Raw genomic sequence first — 20,483 nt, 5'->3', positions numbered from 1 at the left:
CCTCTGTCCGGTCCTCCCCCCTCTTTGACAAGGCTGTTAATAGAATGAGGGTGACTTCTTATGCTGGAAGTCTTTGGCTGCCACATCAACTATAGAGTGGATTGCCACTGATAGTCACAGCAAGTAAGTCTCATTGGTGTTGTATCGTGCATTCCTCATCAGTTGGGCATGTTGAATTGTTGTTGAGTGAGCCACATGGAGTAAGCTATATGGATCATGAATCATGTTTTTGGTGATGGCTTCAAATTAGTCTGGATCAGTGTTGACATCTGGTATTTCTGCTGAGATAACTTGATCAGTTAATGTGTGCATGTGGCAGTTCTGTATTTTGCCATTCAGTGGAATGCATCCATGTCTCTCCAAAAACTTGATGCTTGACAATGAAATCCTGTAAAAATTTCAATTTTTGTTTGAATACACATGCAGTCATATCATGACAACCCAAAGATGTGTGTATTCATGCATGCCTTGTGGACTCTCTCTATATGCCGCTTCTAGCATGACCATTTTTCCCCATTCACTTTGTCACCGTTAACTGTGCTTCATTTAAATGTATGCAATCTTCTGAATGCAACTTGGTTTCCTTTAACCAAATGTAAGTGTAATTCAGTTTCAATTTTTGCTGTACATATTGGCACTCTATTGATGAGAGAATTGACAACATTTCAGCATTTTGACAAACCATCATCAATATAAATAGTAATTTGTGGCACTGACCTCCTTATTTGTTTCCTTATTTGTCTGTAGATTTCTCAATTTGATTTTGAAATGATATCAATCAGGCATTGCAATCCATAGTATGAGCAATGAGTTTCAGAGACACATTGAATACCACTATTTCTGTAATGAAAAACTGTATCACATGAGTTAAACTCTTCACAGACAATAACGATTACCACTTCATTAATTGTTGGTGCATTGTACAGTATTTCTTTCTTGTTGACAGGTGTTTTGTCTGCTCTAATTACAACTTTTTATTTATCAGCCAGCATTTGTCTAGGTCAGTTCTGAACAATCAAATTAATTCATTGTGTTGATTGAATCAAGTTTGTAAGTAGTGGCAATTTCTCGTTTAATGCACACATTGAATTGACAGCATTGATCAAATTGTTTATCAGAGTTTCCCTATGAAATAAATTTGAAGAAATTTTTTATCTCCATTTGGAGAAGGCAATAATCATCGTGCATGATGGTAAATTTATCTTCGCACTTTGAATGTTATCATATAATTCTTGCGCATTATATTTGTTGCTCTGTTGCTCGGAATGATGTCTTTTGGAAACTTGAACTGTACTTGCGTATGTTTGACAAGAAACGTGTTGATTGGGTTGTGTCACCTTATACCAGTGTTGATAATGGTTCAGGTAGTGAATGTAATTCTGGGTGATTCCTTTTTGCACCAGCACAGCACATTCCCGGTGTTTCATTTGTAAATTTGAGTGCATGCAATACATGCATAATTTATCCAGTTTTCCAATTACCACATTTGGATGAAGAGTAATCATAATTAGCATTGTATTGGAATACACAAAGGTGTAAATTTGTGTTCATTGTCACCTGGCTAGAGCAGCACGTACTCAAATGGTATACAGTCTAGCTTCTCACTGCTCAACTGTTTCAAACAGGCTTGAGGCTTGTGTACTTGGGAGCTTTCCAGTCTTTCTTTCCATTCCTCATCTGTTTCAGATGAATTGGCTTGAGCAGTGAATACTCAGACAATTTCCACTCTTGCTTCCCATTGCTCCTCTATTTCTGAAGCTCATGATGCCTTTTTCAATTGTGCTTGAGGTGTAGATTGATCAGTTTCATGTCTTTTACATAGAATAATTGATTTGACAACAAAAGTGTTAGTTTGTGACAACTGTTACAAATTCACTTGGAAGGAGAAAAGAAAATGCATGTGATTATTTAGTGTCAAAGAGCATTTGAAATTCCACAACTAACACCACCTTCCACAGGGTGTGACTGGAAAGTTTTAAGAATGGATCCACTACTGCTTACTGGTTTGGCAGGCAGGTACATGGAGGGTGGGGAGTGAGTCACTGCCTTGTCCTTGAACACTCTCTGACAGGAAACTACATATCATTTATCCAGTTTGTTGTGTCAGCTGGTTGAGTGTGGGTCTGTTAGGGCTTGTTGCCGGATTTTGTCTGCGTGAAAATGGACGTAAAAACGGAACAACGAGTTTGTGTGAAATTCTGTTTTAAAACTGGGAAATCAGCTTCTGAGACTTACAAACTATTAAAAACAGCTTTTGGTGATAACTGCAGGAGCCAGTCAAGTGTTTTGGTTTGGTTCAACGGATTTAAAAATGGTCGCGTATCATTTGAAGATGAACCATGTTCTGGCCGTCCTTCCACTTCAAAAATGAATGAAAATGTTGTGAAAGTTCGTGACTTAGTGCACTCTGATTGTAGACTTACAATTAGGGAGATGGCTGATGAACTTAATTTAATTTTGTATGCAGTTCAGTCTATTTTAACTGAAGATCTAAACATGTGTTGAATATCTGCAAAATTCATTCCAAAAGTGTTGTCAAGTGACCAGAGACAATACCGACTTGAAGTGTGCCAAGAACTGATTAACCGGACTAAAAATGACCCAGATTTGTTAAATAATGTAATTACAGGTGACAAATTGTGGGTGTATGGATATGATCCTGAAACTAAAGTGCAGTCTTCTCAGTGAAAGACACTAGGTTCACCACAACCGAAAAAAGCATGGCAAAGTTGGTCGAAGGTGAAGACAATGTTGGTGATTTTTTTTCGATTCTGCTGGTATTGTGCGTCATGAATTTACCCCTGGAAGACAGACAATTAGCCAGGAATACTACAAATGTGTCCTTGAGCGTTTGTGCGAAAAGGTGCAGAAGAAATGGCCTGCACTGTGGAGAGACGGGAGCTGGGTGCTGCACCGTGGCAATGCTCTGCCCCATTGTGCCTTCTCCATCATTGAATTTTTGACCAAATTCAGAATTCCTGTGCATCCACAACCGCCATATTCCCCTGATGTGGCCCCTATGGACTTCTACCTGTTTCCTAAACTGAAATTTTCACTCAAAGGCAAGCAATTTGACTCAATTGATGACATCCAGGCAAATGTGGAGAGCATCCTTTACACACTTCAGGAAAAAAATTTCCAAGAATGTTTCCAAAAGTGGAAACACTGTTGGAGTCAGTGAGTTCAGTCAGAGGGGGTATTGTTTTGAGGGAGATGCATCACAGTAGCGTGTAAGTACCACCACTGTACAATTAGAAGCCCATTCTTAAAACTTTCCAATCACACCTCGTACACTGAACAAGGTGGCACAGTGATTAGCAAACAGAAGTCGCATTCCAGAGGGTGACAGTTTAAATCCATATCTAGCTGTACAGATTCAGGTTTTATATGATTTCCCGAAACCGGTCCATGCAAAAGCCGGGATGCTTCCTTTAGAAGGGTATGGCCTATGTCCTTCACTATCCTTGAAACATTCCATCTCTAAGAAACTTGATGTTGATGACATGTTAGTCCCTAATCTTCCTACCTTTCACCACCCGTTATATCACGTATGAACGGGAATGTGTACTTCTCTATTTGACACAATTCAGTTATGTGTGTGTACACATACACCTGAAACATATGAATTGCCACTAATTGTATGAAATATGCAAATTTGCTGAAACAACTCATGTGTCACCTATTGTAAAATGGATTTTGTATACATCTATAGGGTAACATTTCAGTGTTGTTGCAGCTACTTAGATGACTATTGCTTTCACAGCTGTTTGCATTTCAGTTGAAAACCGGCAACAGCGCATTCAGGGATCTTCATTTGCCAACTCTGCTATATTTCAGAAACATTTGTTAGCATGTTCATGATAACTCACCAAAAGTACAAACAAAGGAACAGTCTTTTTTATGATTGATCTCCAGCTTACACACTCAGACACTCATCTGTTCTATTCTATACTCATCAATTTTTAGATGAACTTCTTTTCAGTTTTTATTTGCATTTTTTTCAGCACCTAACTAACAGATTATTTCAGATGTTAAATCAAATATGACACTGCCTTTGTGGGAGAGATGTAGATAATTGAGAATAATACTATTCCTCCCAAATGAAAAATCCTATTTTAGCTGATCAACCACATATCTACCTTATAGTATTCTCAAATTCTGTCTAATTCCAGAGGTTCAAATTTCACGACATGGAGCATGTATGTAGATGAACTGAAATAAATATCATATTTAGAAATTTATGTGCAGTAATATTAATTAGTCATGCATCCCCATGACAGAAATTTAAGCACGTCAGTTATCAGATTATACTGTGTTTCTCAAGTTTACTACAATGATTATCCTTTCACATTTTTATTTATTTGCTTACATTATTAGTTCTGTTATTACTGAAAAAATATACAAATATGCAAATAAATATTGAAACTAGGTCTAATGGGATGTTTCAGGTGGGGTACTTCCCATCGCCATGCGGACCTGAATCTCTCTCTTCTCTTTTGGATGAGGTTTCACTTGTGAAACATTGTAACTCATGGCCAGGTGGAGAGCTGTCACAGGAGGCTGCTATTGAGCATTTCCGTTATTTTGTTATTGAAAACTCAACTGTGCTGGCACTTTTAGAGGAACCACTTGGAAATGATCAAGGTAAGTTACAATAAATAGCTCACAGAAATCAGTCATGATTATTAAGCATAAGGTATTAAGCTCAAGTATGCTTCCCTCTTGCAAGCATTAATACAAATTGACTTATCCTAGACATTAGACATTTAAAAAGATGTATGTTACAGTCTTGTCATAAGTAGTATAGGTTTAAGCTTAAAGCAAACAGTGGAAACTCCACGTTAGAGTATCAACAATGTAGGAATGGATATATTGCCACATACCATAAAGATGACATGTTAAATTGCAGACATACACAATTAAGAGACACTTATACATAAGCTTTCAGCCACAGCCTTTGTCAGAAAAAGACAGAGACACATACACCATTCATTCACACAAGCAAACACAACTCTTGCACACATGGTAGTCGGCTCCAGCAGCTCAGACCAGAATATTTGTATCTAGACAATTGTAAAAGAGTATCCAGATTTAAAATTAACTTTATTATGTTTTAATAAGACATGTCGCTAAGCTTTTACCTTACTGATAAATGCTCTAAATTAGGCATCTTTTAACTACTCGATAGTTTAGAACACCTCATGGGGTTTGTCATTAATAATGCAGGCTCATTCAAAAGAAACTGCCACACTTAGTGAACACTAGGATAAGAAAATGAACTTTGATAACACTTATTTAAGCATTATATTTTATGTTTCTTTTTTTAATTCTTAAAGACTTTCTTTTAGGTTTTCAGATTTTCTTATCAGTTTTTTGCGAATTTTGTTGTGACTCTTACCATGACCTGAGACTCTGTCGAATTGAAATCAATGAAAAAGTTAAAATAATGTAATAGGAAAAAAAAATACAACTGAATAAAAAGTGTTTCTGCAGAATAAAATTTAAATATGTGTTATCCAGTAATACATTGAGGAAAGGAACCTCATTAGACTAATATGAGGAAGCAGCTAAAGACAGCCAAATGCAATTGATGTTAGTTTTTCCTTTTGTGCATATGATTGAAATGATGTATGAGGCAGGTGAAATACCCTCAAACTCCAAGAAGAATATAATAATTTCAATCCCAAAGAAAGCAGGTGTTGACATGTGAAAATTACCGAACCATCAGTTTAAGAAGTCACGGCTGCAAAATACTAACAGGAATTCTTTACAGGCGAATGGAAAAACTGGTAGAAGCTGACCTTGGCGAAGATCAGTATGGATTCTGTAGAAATGTTGGAACATGTGAGGCAATACCAACTTCACGACTTATCTTAGAGGGTAGATTAAGGAAAGGCAAACCTACGCTTTTAGCATTTGTAGACTTACAGAAAGCTTTTGACAATGTTGACTGGAATACTCTCAAATTCTGAAGGTGGCAGGGGTAAAATACAGGGAGCAAAAGGCTATCTACAATTTGTATAGAAACCAGATGGCAGTTATAAGAGTCAAGGGGCATGAAAGGACAGCAGTGGTTGGGAAGGGAGTGAGACAGGGTTGTAGCCTATCCCCGATGTTATTCAATCTGTATATTGAGCAAGCAGTAAAGGAAATAAAAGAAAAATTCAGAGTAGGAATTAAAATCAATGGAGAAGAAATAAAAACTTTGATGTTTGCCTATGACATTTTAATTCTGTCAGAGACAACAAAGGACCTGGAAGAGCAGTTGAATGGAATGGACAGTGTCTTGAAAGGAGGATGTAAGATGAACTTCAACAAAAGCAAAACAAGGATAATGGAATGTAGTCTAATTAAATCCGGTGACGCTGAGGGAATTAGATTAGGAAATCAGACACTTAAAGTAATAGATGAGTTTTGCTATTTGGGGAGCAAAATAACTGATGATGGTCAAAGTAGAGAAGATATAAAATGTAGACTGGCAATGGCAAGGGAAGCGTTTCTGAAGAAAAGAAATTTGTTAACATCGAGTACAGATTTAAGCATCAGGAAATCGTTTCTGAAAGTATTTGTATGGAGTGTAGCCATGTATGGAAGTGAAACATGGACGATAGAAAGTTTAGACAAGAAGATAATAGAAGCTTTCAAAATGTGGTGCTACAGAAGAATACTGAAGATTAGATGGGTAGATCACATACCTAATAAGGAGTTAATGATAGAATTAGGGAGAAGAGAAATTTGTGGCACAACATGACTAGAATAAGGGATCGGTTGGTAGGACATGTTCTGAGGCATCAGGGGATCCCCACTTTAGTATTGGAAGGCAGCGTGCAGCGTAAAAACCTTAGAGGGAGACCAAGAGATGAATACACTTAGCAGATTCAGAAGGACGTAGTTTTCAGTAGGTACTGGGAGATGAAGGAGCTTGCACAGGATAGAGTAGCATGGAGAGCTTGTAATGATTCATGTTGAATGTTACTTAACTTAAGTTTCTCCTGCCTGGTCCATTGATGAACGAATGCGAAATTTTCATGCTTCACAAAATTTACTCACATTAATTAGCATCCGAACTGCACACTCGTCATGTAAAAAAAACATGGACAGACTACACTGATCTCTTTGACTTCCAAACGTAACTTCAAAACTGACTTGCTCACAACATCGCTTTATATATAATTTTAACAGTAACTTCCAAAATAAAGCATTATTAATTTTGTGCAATTTTGATGTTACAATTAAAATTTACAAAACATAAAGAAACCGATGTTACAGCCGAATAAGAAATAAAATATGATATTCAGTGACAATCATTTATAGTAATATCTTTAATTTTCCATAAGAAAATCATTCTGAACATTAATGACAATAATGTCTCTCAGATTATTTTAGTTATGTAATTAATTACAGTTTGGATTTGGTTACTAATATTCAGTGGTAGTATGGAGCTCATGATTTATCCGATTACGTACATAAAATGCACAAATAAGGCCTCAAATTTCGGAAATAGGAAAACTGTGAGAAGTAAACAATTGGAGAGTTAATTAGAAATGTAATTACAAAGAATATTAATTACAGAGGAAGACATAAAAATTAATAACAAATGAAAATAGATCACATGGTAATAACTTTTAAGCTGTTTCTCAAGATAGTGAGACCTTCTGTTACTGGATTTATAGATTACCATTTTGTTAATTAGAACCATTGATTTTTCATGCTAATATCTCTACAGTCTCATGTTATCAATTGCTAAGGACTTATTACTTCACTTTCTTGATTAGTTACTTAATTTAGTATATGTACATAATTTATCAATGACAACAATCCACCGATAATTACAACGCACCTTTTTCCAGAACATTCCACACACCTTCGCAATGAATATAATTTTTTTTATCAAATAGGACAGAATGATATAAATAAAGACACACATACAAGGCCTTAGGAAGAACTGAATTGTCCGATAACTATCCGGATGCATATAAATAAGGTGGTATCAGACATTTCATATGAATTTTGGGGAAGTCTGTATCATTAGACTCCCCGCCCCAAGCCACTCTTACAAGTATTACTTGTATAAATGTCTGCTAAATGCATACGCCCAATCAAAAAAACCAAAAAAGCTTTTTTTTCTTAGCTGTCACTCCAGTCACTGGTTCACGTTGCACACCTTAAGGAAATGGCAGCCCACAGTCATCAGCCCTTTTGCGCAGTCCATCTTGTGTCTGCAACCTCTCTTTTTCTGGCAGTCTCTATGCTGCAATAGCACAGTCCACCATTAGTTTCACAGTTTTTTAATTACACTTCCAGGTCAGGTAAGGATCTAGGATACAGTTCTTTACGTAGGAACAGGGATGAACCCATTACTCGAGGTACTCATGTAGGTTACAATTAAGGTCACATTAGGTATGAATATTTCAAAAGCATTCACATACTACCCTATATTATCAGCATATTTACAAACAAAATCACACAAAATTAAGCATCTCTAAACTGTTAAGATTTATCTATATACAGATTAAAGTCAATGAACCAAAAATGAATTTGATATGTATCCTTTCTTTTTGATTAATATTTCAGTATATTCCACTATACAGTGTATTTGACCTTCCAGATCTCATTTAACTCTTTATCATATCAAAAAAACTCACAGACTGCTCACCATCACACCATCTTGTAATAACAAACTTTTCACCAAATGTATTTTGTCACAGTGCAACTTGTCCATTTAGTAAATCTTTACCATTGTCCATTTGTTCATCTCACTAGCAAATTCATAAAATTATGACCATGCCTGTAATTCTCAAAGAAGCACCCACAAATCAAATATATGCTCTGCAGAGCGTAACTGCAGTAATTGTCAATCACTATTGTAGGAAAGTCAAATTTAGTACACAGTTTACATTTTCAAATTATTCCTCAAATAATGTCCCTCAATAGTCATATTACATACAGAACACTTATACTACAGAGAATGGATAGTATTTTCAGTAAGAGATAACTTCATTGCAGGATTATAGATGAGGAAAAGATGTAGCATCCGAAAATAAAAAGAAGAAAAATAGAATGCTACATACATAGAATGCTACAGAGTATTACATAGCTCGGAGACCTAGTGCTCTCGGCGCACTTGACACAATGATGTGTCCTCCTGAGGGCTTTAACATCATCTTAATTTTTCATGGTGTTTGACACTTACTCCATATGGTTTGATAAAAAATGGTTTGTGAGGTTTTACATTAAGTCTACATGCACTTTTTCAGGTTTCTCACTAAACACAGCTTTGTATTCCCACAACAAACTACCTAGTTGATCTGTCTGTTCTTCATCTAGATTTCCAGCTTCTTTTAGTTTGGTGGCCACTAATTCACCATACTTGTCTTCATTGCATTCTTCTTCTTTGTCTTCCTCCTTAACATCAATCTTTTCATTTGCACAAATCAGTCTTCTAATTTGAAAATTGTTCTCAGGCAAATTTGGATGATTAGTTCAGTCACATGCGTTACATCTGTCTTTTGGTTGGTAAGCCTTAACCTTTTGTTATTCCAGTCAAAATCTGCGCTGGCCGAAGTGGCCGTGCGGTTAAAGGCGCTGCAGTCTGGAACCGCGAGACCGCTACGGTCGCAGGTTCGAATCCTGCCTCGGGCATGGATGTTTGTGATGTCCTTAGGTTAGTTAGGTTTAACTAGTTCTAAGTTCTAGGGGACTAATGACCTCAGCAGTTGAGTCCCATAGTGCTCAGAGCCATTTGAACCATTTTGAATCAAAATCTGCATTTACTCCTTGTATCCAATTCATTCCAAACAAAATATTTTCATTGAGGTCAGGTACTACGAAACATCCTTGGTTATACTGTACATCATTAATGGTGAAAGATATTAAGGCTTGCCTGTTTTCAACTTTGCTGTGCCTACCAGTTTCTCCTTTAATTTTGATTCAAATAACAGGATATTCTTCAAAGTCAGCACTATGTCTTATCTGGTCTCTAAATTTTTCAGAAGTGGCACAGACTCCTTCATAATTTGCAACTTTTATACATATATATATGGGCTACCCAAAACTTTTTCCTTCCTGCTTTCCTCATCTTTATGCAACAAATCATCCTCAATCTCTCTAAAGTCCAAGTCATTTATACCATTTTTTTCTGCACAATGTCTCTTACTTGTCTGAATTTTGCTTAGAGCTACATCAGATGACTGCTGGATGTCACACACTGTCTACTTTTCCCGGAACTGATCTCACTGTAAGCCTGATGATTGGTTCTACTATTCCAGTTGGAATGCAGATCTTCACAAATAATCTTGATGACCCTTGCTGTCACTGTAAATCACATCTAAATCATAATGTCTGTCCACATGTTCCTTATCTGATGATACCTTCCCAGTTTCCATTGGTACAATCTGGTTCTCATATTCTTCACAAATACTACTGACATCATCTTCTTCACCATTAATTAAATCTTCTTTAGCTTCCATATACACCATGCTGTCTAATTCTTCCTCCCATTCATCATTACTACTGTCACTTTCACTATCGGCATCGTCACACATGCTGTCATCTCCAATACTAGGCACTTCTACAACATCTTTACAATGATCATCAGAATTATTGACAAGTACACCAATACAAGTATCATCACTTAAGTGCTTAACAGTGATAGATTCTTCCTCCGTTAATTTGCCTAATCCAGACTCATCAGGATTATTATCAGAACCAACATTTTCTTCGCAAACTTCTTTGCCACACTGATTATATAGACTTGAGATAGTTTCCTCCTCCAACGGAACCTCTTCAACATTCTTACAGATGCTATTACTTCCATCTTCAATTTTCATTCATACTTTTCCAGAATTTACTGTCAAACTGTAATTTGATAAACTGATGTGCTCTTCTTACATTAGTTCTGTCATTTCCACTCCAATATCTTCGATTATTGTGTCTGTAATTATTTTCGATGTCTCTAGGCCGGTGATGTTTAGCCTGATTTCAGTACTTATTTCTCGCCCCAAACTGACAGGCTTCCAATGAGGTGTCCATCAGTTTAAATTGCCTTGTCTTGATTGAGGGTTATCCAATTGTCTGTTATTATTCTCCCAAAGTCTCTCCTTGTTGTCATATTCTCTGTTTCCATTGCCATTTCTATGGTTGATGCATCTATTATCACTTCTGCTGTAACCACTATTATTATTATTATTATTATTATTATTATTATTATTATTATTATTATTATTATTATTATTATTATTATTATTATTCTGATTTTCATTGTCACTCCTGTTCTGATCCCCCCCTCCCCAATGGTTGATTGCCAAATCTGCCATTACTTAACCTCTCATTTCTCTCAGAGGCTCTATCCAACTTATCTACATCTCTCAAGAACTGATCTACAGAGTCGTCTGGTTCATAAACCAACTCCCACTGTACTCTTTTCAGTAATCTCCTTTTTTAAGGCATCTATTTGTATTAGTTCGTCAAAAGGTTTGTCTAAGTGTACTAATTTCCTCAATTGGTTTTCACAAAAACACTTCAAGCTACCATCACCTTCCCTGTACATTCGACCATTCAAAAACTCGCTCTTAATACTAGCTTGCTTAGATTCTGACCAAAGCTTATTTAAGAACTTTCTTTCAAATTCATCATATTACATGGTTCAATTAACATTCTGATTGGCCCATGAGACTGCTTCTCCATCCAAAAATCTCTTGACAAATTTAATTTTAACATTGTCTGTCATGCCATTACTAAAATTATCTTGACAGTGCTGTAAAAAATCAACAAGATGCAACTTACCATCTCCTGGAAAGCATATTAAAGGTATTCCACCCCATACACAATTAATATTGCTAACAAAATTTCTTTGAGCTACACCCTCTTGTAGTTCTACAACATTCTTACTTAAATCTATTACTTTACTTTTACACAAATCTACTTTTTCATCATACTTTAGTTTTACATTACTTCTTTGATTGGAAATGTCTGTAAGCTTTAGCCCAGAGTTCCTTTTGTAAGCTTCTACTTTCTCTTGTAACAGTCTTCTAGTCTGAACAACCTCTACTTTAAGTTTAGAATTTTCTATTTCTCCTTGTTTTTGGACAACTCTTGTGTGAAATTAGCTTCTAATATCTCTATCCTTCCTTCTACTGCTCCTACACGAGTATTGAGTTCACCCTGTCCTGTCTCAACAGTAATTCTTAGTACTGCCAAACCCTCCTGGATTTCACTAATCTGATTAGTATTTTCAGTAACAGTATTATTTAATTCTGCCATTTGTTCACTGAATTGCTACTTAACTGTAGACCCTGTTGACCAATATCCTTAATCTGTCCCATCTGTTCCTTCGCTTCTTGCGTAATCTGTCCCATCTCTTGCTTCGCTTCTTGCCTCATCTGTCCTATCTGTTACTTAGCTTCTTTCATACTCTGCATTAATAATATTGACAAGTCATCTCCGCCTACTCTTCCCTGAGCAGTTGGAGTACTCTTGGCAATATTTTCACTGGAACCCTCTCCAACAAAAGTTCGCTCTACACTTTGATTTCTACTGGGCGATAGTTCACTGATACTTGCCACTAGCTTCGAAGCGTTTTCCATAGGTTCACTGCTCATGAGTTTTTTCTCACTCATTTTTACCTTGTCGTTATCAGCCATGGTAAATCACAAAATATAAAAACTTCCCACACAAATTTTTGTCACTGTCATAAAACCATTTAAATAAAAAGATAAAGTGTTACTCATCAGGTGGTTGACGGTGTTGTGCGAGAATTTGGTCCTTTCTATCCACACCAACTCTTTCCTTGTGGCAACATCCATTCATGCTGTGCGTCCATAGCACAAAATTTTTCTAGACAATTTATGTTTGGCATTCATCTTACGTTCACCTGAAACAGTCACTTGTTAAACATATTTCCGCATTATCGAACATTGATCGCAGCTCAACTCCACCATTGTAACGATTCATGTTGAATGTTACTTAAGTATCTTCTGCCTGGTCCATTGATGAATGAATGCGAAATTTTCATGCTTCACAAAATTTATTCACATTAATTGACATCCGAACTGCACATTCGTCATGTAAACAAAACACGCACAGACTTCACTGATCTCTTTGACTTCCAAACGTAACTTCAAAACTGACTTGCTCACAGCATTACTTTATATAGAATTTAACAATAACTTCCAAAATAAAGCATTATTAATTTGGACAATTTTGATGTTACAATTAAAATTTACAAAACATAAAGAAACTGATATTACAGCTGAATAAGGTATAAAATACGATATTCAGTGGCAATCTTTTATAGTAATATCTTTAATTTTCCATAAGAAAATCATTCCGAACTTTAATTACAATAATGTCTCTCAGATTATTTTAGTTATGTAATTAATTACAGTTTGGATTTGGTTACTAATATTCAGTGGTAGTATAGAGCTCATGCTTTATCCGATTACATACATAAAATGCACAAATAAGGCCTCAAATTCTGGAAATAGGAAAACTGTGAGACGTAAACAATTGGAGAGTTAATTAGAAATGTAATTACAGAGAATATTAATTACAGAGGAAGACATAAAAATAAATAACAAATGAAAATACATCACTTGGTAATAACTTTTAAGCTATTTCTCAAGATAGTGAGACCTTCTGTTACTGGATTTATAGATTACCATTTTGTTAATTAGAACCATTGATTTTTCGTGCTAACATCTCTACAGTCTCTAGTTATTTATTGCTAAGGACTTATTACTTCACTTTCTTGATTAGTTACTTAATTTAGTATATGTACATAATTTATCAATGACAACAATCCACCAATAATTACGAGAATGCACGTCCTTCCAGAACATTCCACACACCTTCGCAATGAATATCAATTTTTTTATCAAATAGGACAGGATGATATAAATAAAGACACGCATACAAGGCCTTAGGAAGCACTGAATTGTCCGATAACTATCTGGATGCATATAAAAAAGGTGGTATCAGACATTTCATATGAATTTTGGTGTAGGCTGTATCGGTATAAGCTGCATCAAACAAGTTTCTGGACTGAAGACCAAAACAACAACATACTTGAAATTCAATTTGCTGAAGACACATATCTTGTATTGCTTTTGCTGTTAATCTGTTTACTTTAAATGTTGGACAAATACCAAGTTTGCATCTTTGAGAGACTTTGTGGAAAAACAGGAGCGTCTGGATAAGATTCTGACTGAGCTTGTATCTTATGCATTTTTTAAGTTTTAAACATTTTATTCTCTTGTGCAAGTATGCTGTTAATCAGACTGTTGAGCACGCTAATTCAACAAATAATTATAATGCATGCCAGCTTCATCATTCTCTTCCATGAAATGTATGTGTAGTAGGAAAGTTCTTGTAGAAGAATCATTCCATACAAAGTGGTCCATGAAAAAAATAGTTGGTTGCTCAACAATCCTAGAAAAATTTGATGTTTTTTGAGTTAATTCCCTAATGTTTGGGGACCTCAAAACATTTTAAAATTTTTTTTTATTGTTTATCGTTTAGAAACAGCGGCCATTTTTGTTTCATGCTGCAAGGGGTTTTTGGCATTCACAAGCATCTGCGGTTTTTTAAATTATTCAGTAATGAGTTGCCCCAGACCTTTCATATAAGAATAATTTAGTTCATCACACACTCGACTATAAACTAAAACCATGAACACTTAGCTGCATGTATTCCTTAATATACTTTTAATGGCTCAAAGTTATTGGACCCAAATTAAAAAAAAAAAAAAAAAAAAAAGCCCTCAGTATTTGAACAGTATTTTTCCAAAGGAGTAGTAGTTTCTCACCCATAGTATTTTTTATACTGCTACACTACAAAGTATAGTTACTTTGAATAGAGTATCAATGATAAGAAGTGTACAGTTAAAACAAATACACTATTTTAAAAATGGATTTTTGAAGTTTTTTATTCTTTGGCATACAATATCTTTGCTAGAGGACCAGATAAAAATCTGAAAATTACACACGTAATAGATCTTTATGATATTAAACCTAAGTATAAATTTCAACTTTGAGATTCTGTGAGAAGTTAAAAAAAAATTACAAATATGAGTCAGAAATCAGTTTCTTAATATCTACAATATTTTGACTAATGGAATAAAGTAATCAGTTATATAATTTAAACACCCAAAAAACACATAAAATTAACATAATGAATGGTTATTTGTTGAAACGATTCTCTGCAGAGAGTTTCAGCAAGCTAGCAGATAGCATCTGCAAGTTTCTACAGGTTCACAGGTGAGCCTGTACAAGTCTGCATGTTGTCCTCCACCTTCTACCAACATGTTCATTCACATTCAGTAAAGAATGAACTCTTGGAGTGTGCAGTTTAACAATGGAGTCTTGCAGTGCTACGAAATTAAATAAATACTCAAAGAAATTTTATCGTGTTTTTGGCCAGTCTTGCTTGGACCCTCGTAAGAAACATAAGAAGCCTATAACAAAAGGTCTGAGGGAAATAATGTTTAGTCATTATTCTAAAAATAAAAGCGCTTTTATCAGTATAATGCCAGGAAAGCCATTGTGTCCAATGTGTTATCTAAGACATTTGTTATCAACAAAGAAAGGGATAGTGATAGTTCAGATAAAGAATTATGTGGCTCATCAGAACCTATTAAAAAAAGTAGATTTAGCGTTGAAATCATTGGTGTATCCCCTGTTAGTAAAATTAGAAAATTAACTGAAGGAAAAAGACCATTTGCATTGAATGCAATAATTGAGAAAGTGACAACTACTGTCAAAAAGAATTTGGAAGTTTCATCTCAAAAGAAAAGTTACACTAAACAGATGAAAGTAATAAAAATTATCTGACTGAAAATGATGATTGATAGAAAAGCTAAAAAAATATGTCACGTTTCAAACAAAGAGGCTAAAGTTAAGATTATCGGTTTATTACCAAATTCTTGGAGTCAAGCAAAAGTTTGTGACTAATTTAATGTATCAGAACATTGATTAAATTAACAAGGATGTTAGTAAAAGAGCAGGGAATTTTCCTGCGTTACAAAAGAAAACTGCATCTAATTTCATAGATGTAAACATGATTGAAAAGATTATTAGGTTTTACAGGGATGACAATAACAGCCATTTGATGCCTGGCAAAAAAGATTGTGTTTCTGTGATAGAAATTGGTTCTAACATTCACTGAATTCAAAAAAGAAAGTCCTGACATTAAAATTGGAAGGTCGAAATTTTGTGAGTTGAGATCAAACTGGTGTATTGTTGCAGGGCACCTATAATGTTTGCGTTCATTTATATCACCAAAATTTAAAGTTGTCAGAAGATTCAAAGCACCTGCTCTTTTCATTGTTTTATGCTTCAGTCACACAACTTGTTCATGTGTAAGTTCACATCACCATTTCCTGATAGTGAACGTTAATCAGTATGGAAAATTTTTCCCACTGGCATTTCAAAATAAGGACATAGTAGCTTGTGTTTATGGTAAACAATGATGGATTGTCGAAGTTGAAAATATTGATAGTCAAAATCAAGCTGTGTATATTACATTTTACCATCCACCTGGACCAAGGACCTCATTTAAAAAAGTTGAAAAGGATCAAGTCTGCATGCTTGTTAAAAATGTACTGAAGAAGCTGTCTCCCCTGGAATTTACAACTGCGGCTGGGCAAACTTTTAAGCTAATGCCCAAACAGAGTAAAGAAACTTTCCTGTTGTTCAGTGAACAACGTAGTTAAAACAAATGAGATGAGAACAAGATAATGTAATTAGTTGGCTTATTTTAAAAAAATGATCATATATGTTTAAATTACGTAACTCATACACTTCATCCATCAGTCCAGATATTACAGATTTTAAGAAATGTATTTTTGACTCATATTAGCAATTTTTACATAACTTCCCACTGAATCTCAAAGTTGAAATTTATACTGAAGTTTGGTATCGTAAAGGTCTTTAAGTGTGTAATTTTCAGATTTTTATCTGGTCCCCTGATAAAATATTGCAGATATTTTTTTTTTTTAGTAGAGTATTTGTTTTCTGTAAGTGTAAGCTTCTTACCACTGATACTCTATTAAAAGTAACTGTATTGTCTAGTGTAGCAGCAAAAAATATTAAGGCTGAGAAATTACTCCTTCTTTGGCAAAATACTGTTCAAAAATTGATTTTTTTTTTTAAATTTGTGACCAATAACTTTGAGCCATTAAAAGTATATTAAGGAATACATTCAGCTGTGTGCTCATGATTTCAGTTTATGTCTATTGTGTGCTGAACTAAATTATTCTTATTAGAAAGGTCTGGGGCAACTCATTACTGAATAATTTAAAAACCTGCAGAAGCTTGTAAATGTGTAAGAATGCTTGCGACCTGAAACAAAAATGGCCACTATTTGTAAATGATAAGCAACAACAAAAAAATTTTAACTATTTTTGAGTCAATCGAACATGAGGGAATTCACTCGGCAAATTTTTTTTGAGATGATCAAGCAGCCAGTGCTGGACCACTTGGTATGGATTGACCCAGAATGTAAATAATTTGGAAGTATAGAGGCCACCCACCAAACAGCAGAAGCATTGAGTCATACACAGGCACACACAATTTGTACCATTTGGACAATGTGTTTGTCTGTGTGTTTTTGTACTCTAGCTCTACAAAGAATTTATTCCAGATGCTAACAACATTTCTTTTTCTTTCTCTTTTATGTGTGCATGTTGATGACTTAGCACTTCTGCTGTTATGAAATGTACATGGTCTTTCATGTGCTACTGTGATACTTTTCTTGATGTTGATGATCAGCTATTTGTTACTAGCTATGCACCCATTGCTTCACTCATGTTGACTATATGGTCTGCACAGATTTTTTGTTTTCCTTTAATTGAATTTTTATGTTGCCCACAAAATGCAACATCTGCGAAACTTTGCATGATAATTGGGGTCATAGAATGTGATCTTTTCTGAATTTACCTAATTCTGACAGCTAGAGTTGGAGATCTGTGTTAATCCTGCCTTTTAAGTTCTTGTGGTGATATTTCTATAGAAACTTTGATGCCCTAACATATATTTATTTAGAAGTCAAATACAAATTTTCATAGATTTAGGATTAAAATATAAAATATAAATAAATAATATAATATAATACATAATATAACAGAATATTTTCATAAAAGTATTCATCCCATATTTCACCTCCTTTGGGGTTGAATTTTCAAAAACACTGAAACACTTATTTTTTAATTTCTGGCCGAGAAATCAAATATCAACTTTCGTAGATGTAGCTGTAAAAATGTTTTATTGGCTGTTTCAGTAATGATTTATTTTACAAAAAAGATGTCACCCACTATTATTGTCCTTAGTGGGTGAATTTTGAAAAATACTGAAGAACGTACTTTAATTACTATCAAAGGATTCAAATACAAATTTTTATAGTTCTTCCTTCACCTTCAGAGGGGTGGAATTTTGAACAATCTGTTACTAAATGATGCCTACAGTATAAGATCATCACGCTCTCCAAATTTCAAAGTTTCTATCCTTAATGGCTTGGGCTGGGCAGTGATAAGCCAGGGAATCAGTCAAGCCCTATTTCACCCCTTTAGGGTTTGAATTTTCAAAAAGACTGAAACACGTTATATTTTATTTCTAACCAAGAAGCCAAGTAAAAATTTTGATGGATTTAGTTTTGAAAATGCTTTCATAATGAAGCATTTCCATAAAACTTTCATTCCCTATTGTACCCCTTTAGGGGTTGAATTTCGAAAAACACTGAAACATGATAATTTTTTTTTTTTTTTAAATTTCTATCTGAGTAGTAAAATACCAGATGTCATAACTCTAGCACCAAAATTTCATTAATAGTGGCATATCTTCAAGAACACTGTTCATCCCTTATTTCACATCATTAGGGGTGGAATTTCGAAAAAATCACTTCTTAAACAGTGTGTGCAGTAAAAGATTGATACCCTTATGAGATTATCTCTTAACATTAAGCATAACAAAAACATAGCATAATTTTCATTTTTATAGCTGTAGTTTTGAAACTTGCTCTGGTAATAAGGTGCGGACATGTGGTCATGGATAATGCCAACCAACTGGGTACATTATAGCTATATTGGTTGGTCTGTTGTTGTTGTATTTGGAAACACACACATGACTACAGGCTCTGGCAACTGAAGCCACACTGCAAGCAGCAGCACCACTGCATGATGGAAGTGGTGACTGGGTGGGGGGTAAGGAGGAAACTGGATCGGAAGGGGGGGGGCTAGTAGGGCAGGGATGGTGGACAGTGAAGTGCAGCTGGGGAGCACGCAGGGACGAGGTGGAGTGAGGGTAGGGTGGCTATGTGCAGTTGGGAGGTTAGATGGAAGGCAGGGGACAGGGAGGGAGGGGGGGGGAGGTGTGGAGGGGGTAGTGGAAAAGGAGTGAAGTGCAGTGGTGGAATGAGGGCTGTGTAGAGCTGGAATGGGAACAAGGAAAGGGGTGGATGGGTGAGGACAATGACTAACGAAGGTTGAGGCCCAGGAGGGTTACGTGTATGCAGGGTATATGGCAGGGAAAGTTCCCACCTGCACAATTCAGAAAAGCTGGTATTGGTGGGAAGGATCCATATGGTACATGCTGTGAAGCAGTAATTGAAATGAAGGATATCGTGTTAGGCAGCGTGCTCAGCAGCAGCAGCGTGGTCCTCTTGTTTCTTGGCCACAGTTGGTCGGTGGCCATTCATGCGGACAGACAGCTTGTTAGTTGTCATGCCCACATAGAATGCAGCACAATGGTTGCAGCTTAGCTTGTAGATCACATGACTGGTTTCACAGGTAAACCTGCCTTTGATGGGACAGGTGATGTTTGTGACTAGACTGGAGTTGGTGGTGGTGGTGGGAGGATGTATAGGACAGGTCTTGCATCTAGGTGTATTACAGGGATATGAGCCATGAGGTATGGGGCGTGGGAGCAGGGACTGTGCAGGGATGTACGAGCATGTTTTGTAGGTTCATTGGATGGTTGAATAATACTGTGGGAGGTGTGGGAAGGGTAGTGGGCAGGACATTTCTCATTTCAGGACATGATGAAAGATAATCAAAACCCTGTCACAGAATGTAATTCAGTTGCTCCAGTCCTGGGTGGTACTGAGTTATGAGGGGAATGCTCTTCTGTGGCTGAAAGGTGACACTTCGTGAGGTGGTGGGAGACTGGAAAGATTAGGCACAGGAAATTTGTTTTTATACCAAGTTTGGGAGGATAATTACAGTCTGTGAAGGCTTCTGTTAGATCCCCGGTATATTTCAAGAAGGACCACTTGTCACTACAGATGTGACAACCATGAGTGGCTAGACTGTATGGAAGGAACTTCTTGGTATGCAATGGGTAGCAGCATTCAAGTTGGAGGTATTGCTGATGGTTAGTAGGTTTAATATGGACAGAGGTACTGATGCAGCCATCTTTGAGGTGGAGGTCAGCATCTAGGAAGGTGGCTTGTTGGATTGAGTAGGTCCAGGTGAAGCAAACGGGAAAGAAGCTGTT

The 20,483-nt window shown here is 35.9% G+C and overlaps 1 protein-coding gene across 10 annotated transcripts in view; it reads left to right on the top strand.

Moving 5' to 3' along the window:
• Positions 1-20,483, top strand: part of LOC124802474 (ral GTPase-activating protein subunit beta) — a 398,111-nt gene that overhangs the window by 279,975 nt on the left and 97,653 nt on the right. For all 10 annotated transcript variants that reach the window (XM_047263273.1, XM_047263271.1, XM_047263272.1 and 7 more), the window contains one exon: positions 4,449-4,644. In XM_047263273.1, the coding sequence (XP_047119229.1) occupies positions 4,449-4,644 (196 nt within the window). The remainder of the gene's footprint in view (positions 1-4,448; positions 4,645-20,483) is intronic.

Source organism: Schistocerca piceifrons, chromosome 6 (assembly GCF_021461385.2).
Source record: "Schistocerca piceifrons isolate TAMUIC-IGC-003096 chromosome 6, iqSchPice1.1, whole genome shotgun sequence".
Classification (NCBI taxonomy): Eukaryota; Metazoa; Arthropoda; class Insecta; order Orthoptera; family Acrididae; genus Schistocerca; species Schistocerca piceifrons.
The sequence above is the reverse complement of the archived record's forward strand: the minus strand, read 5'-3'. Positions and strand labels throughout refer to the sequence as shown.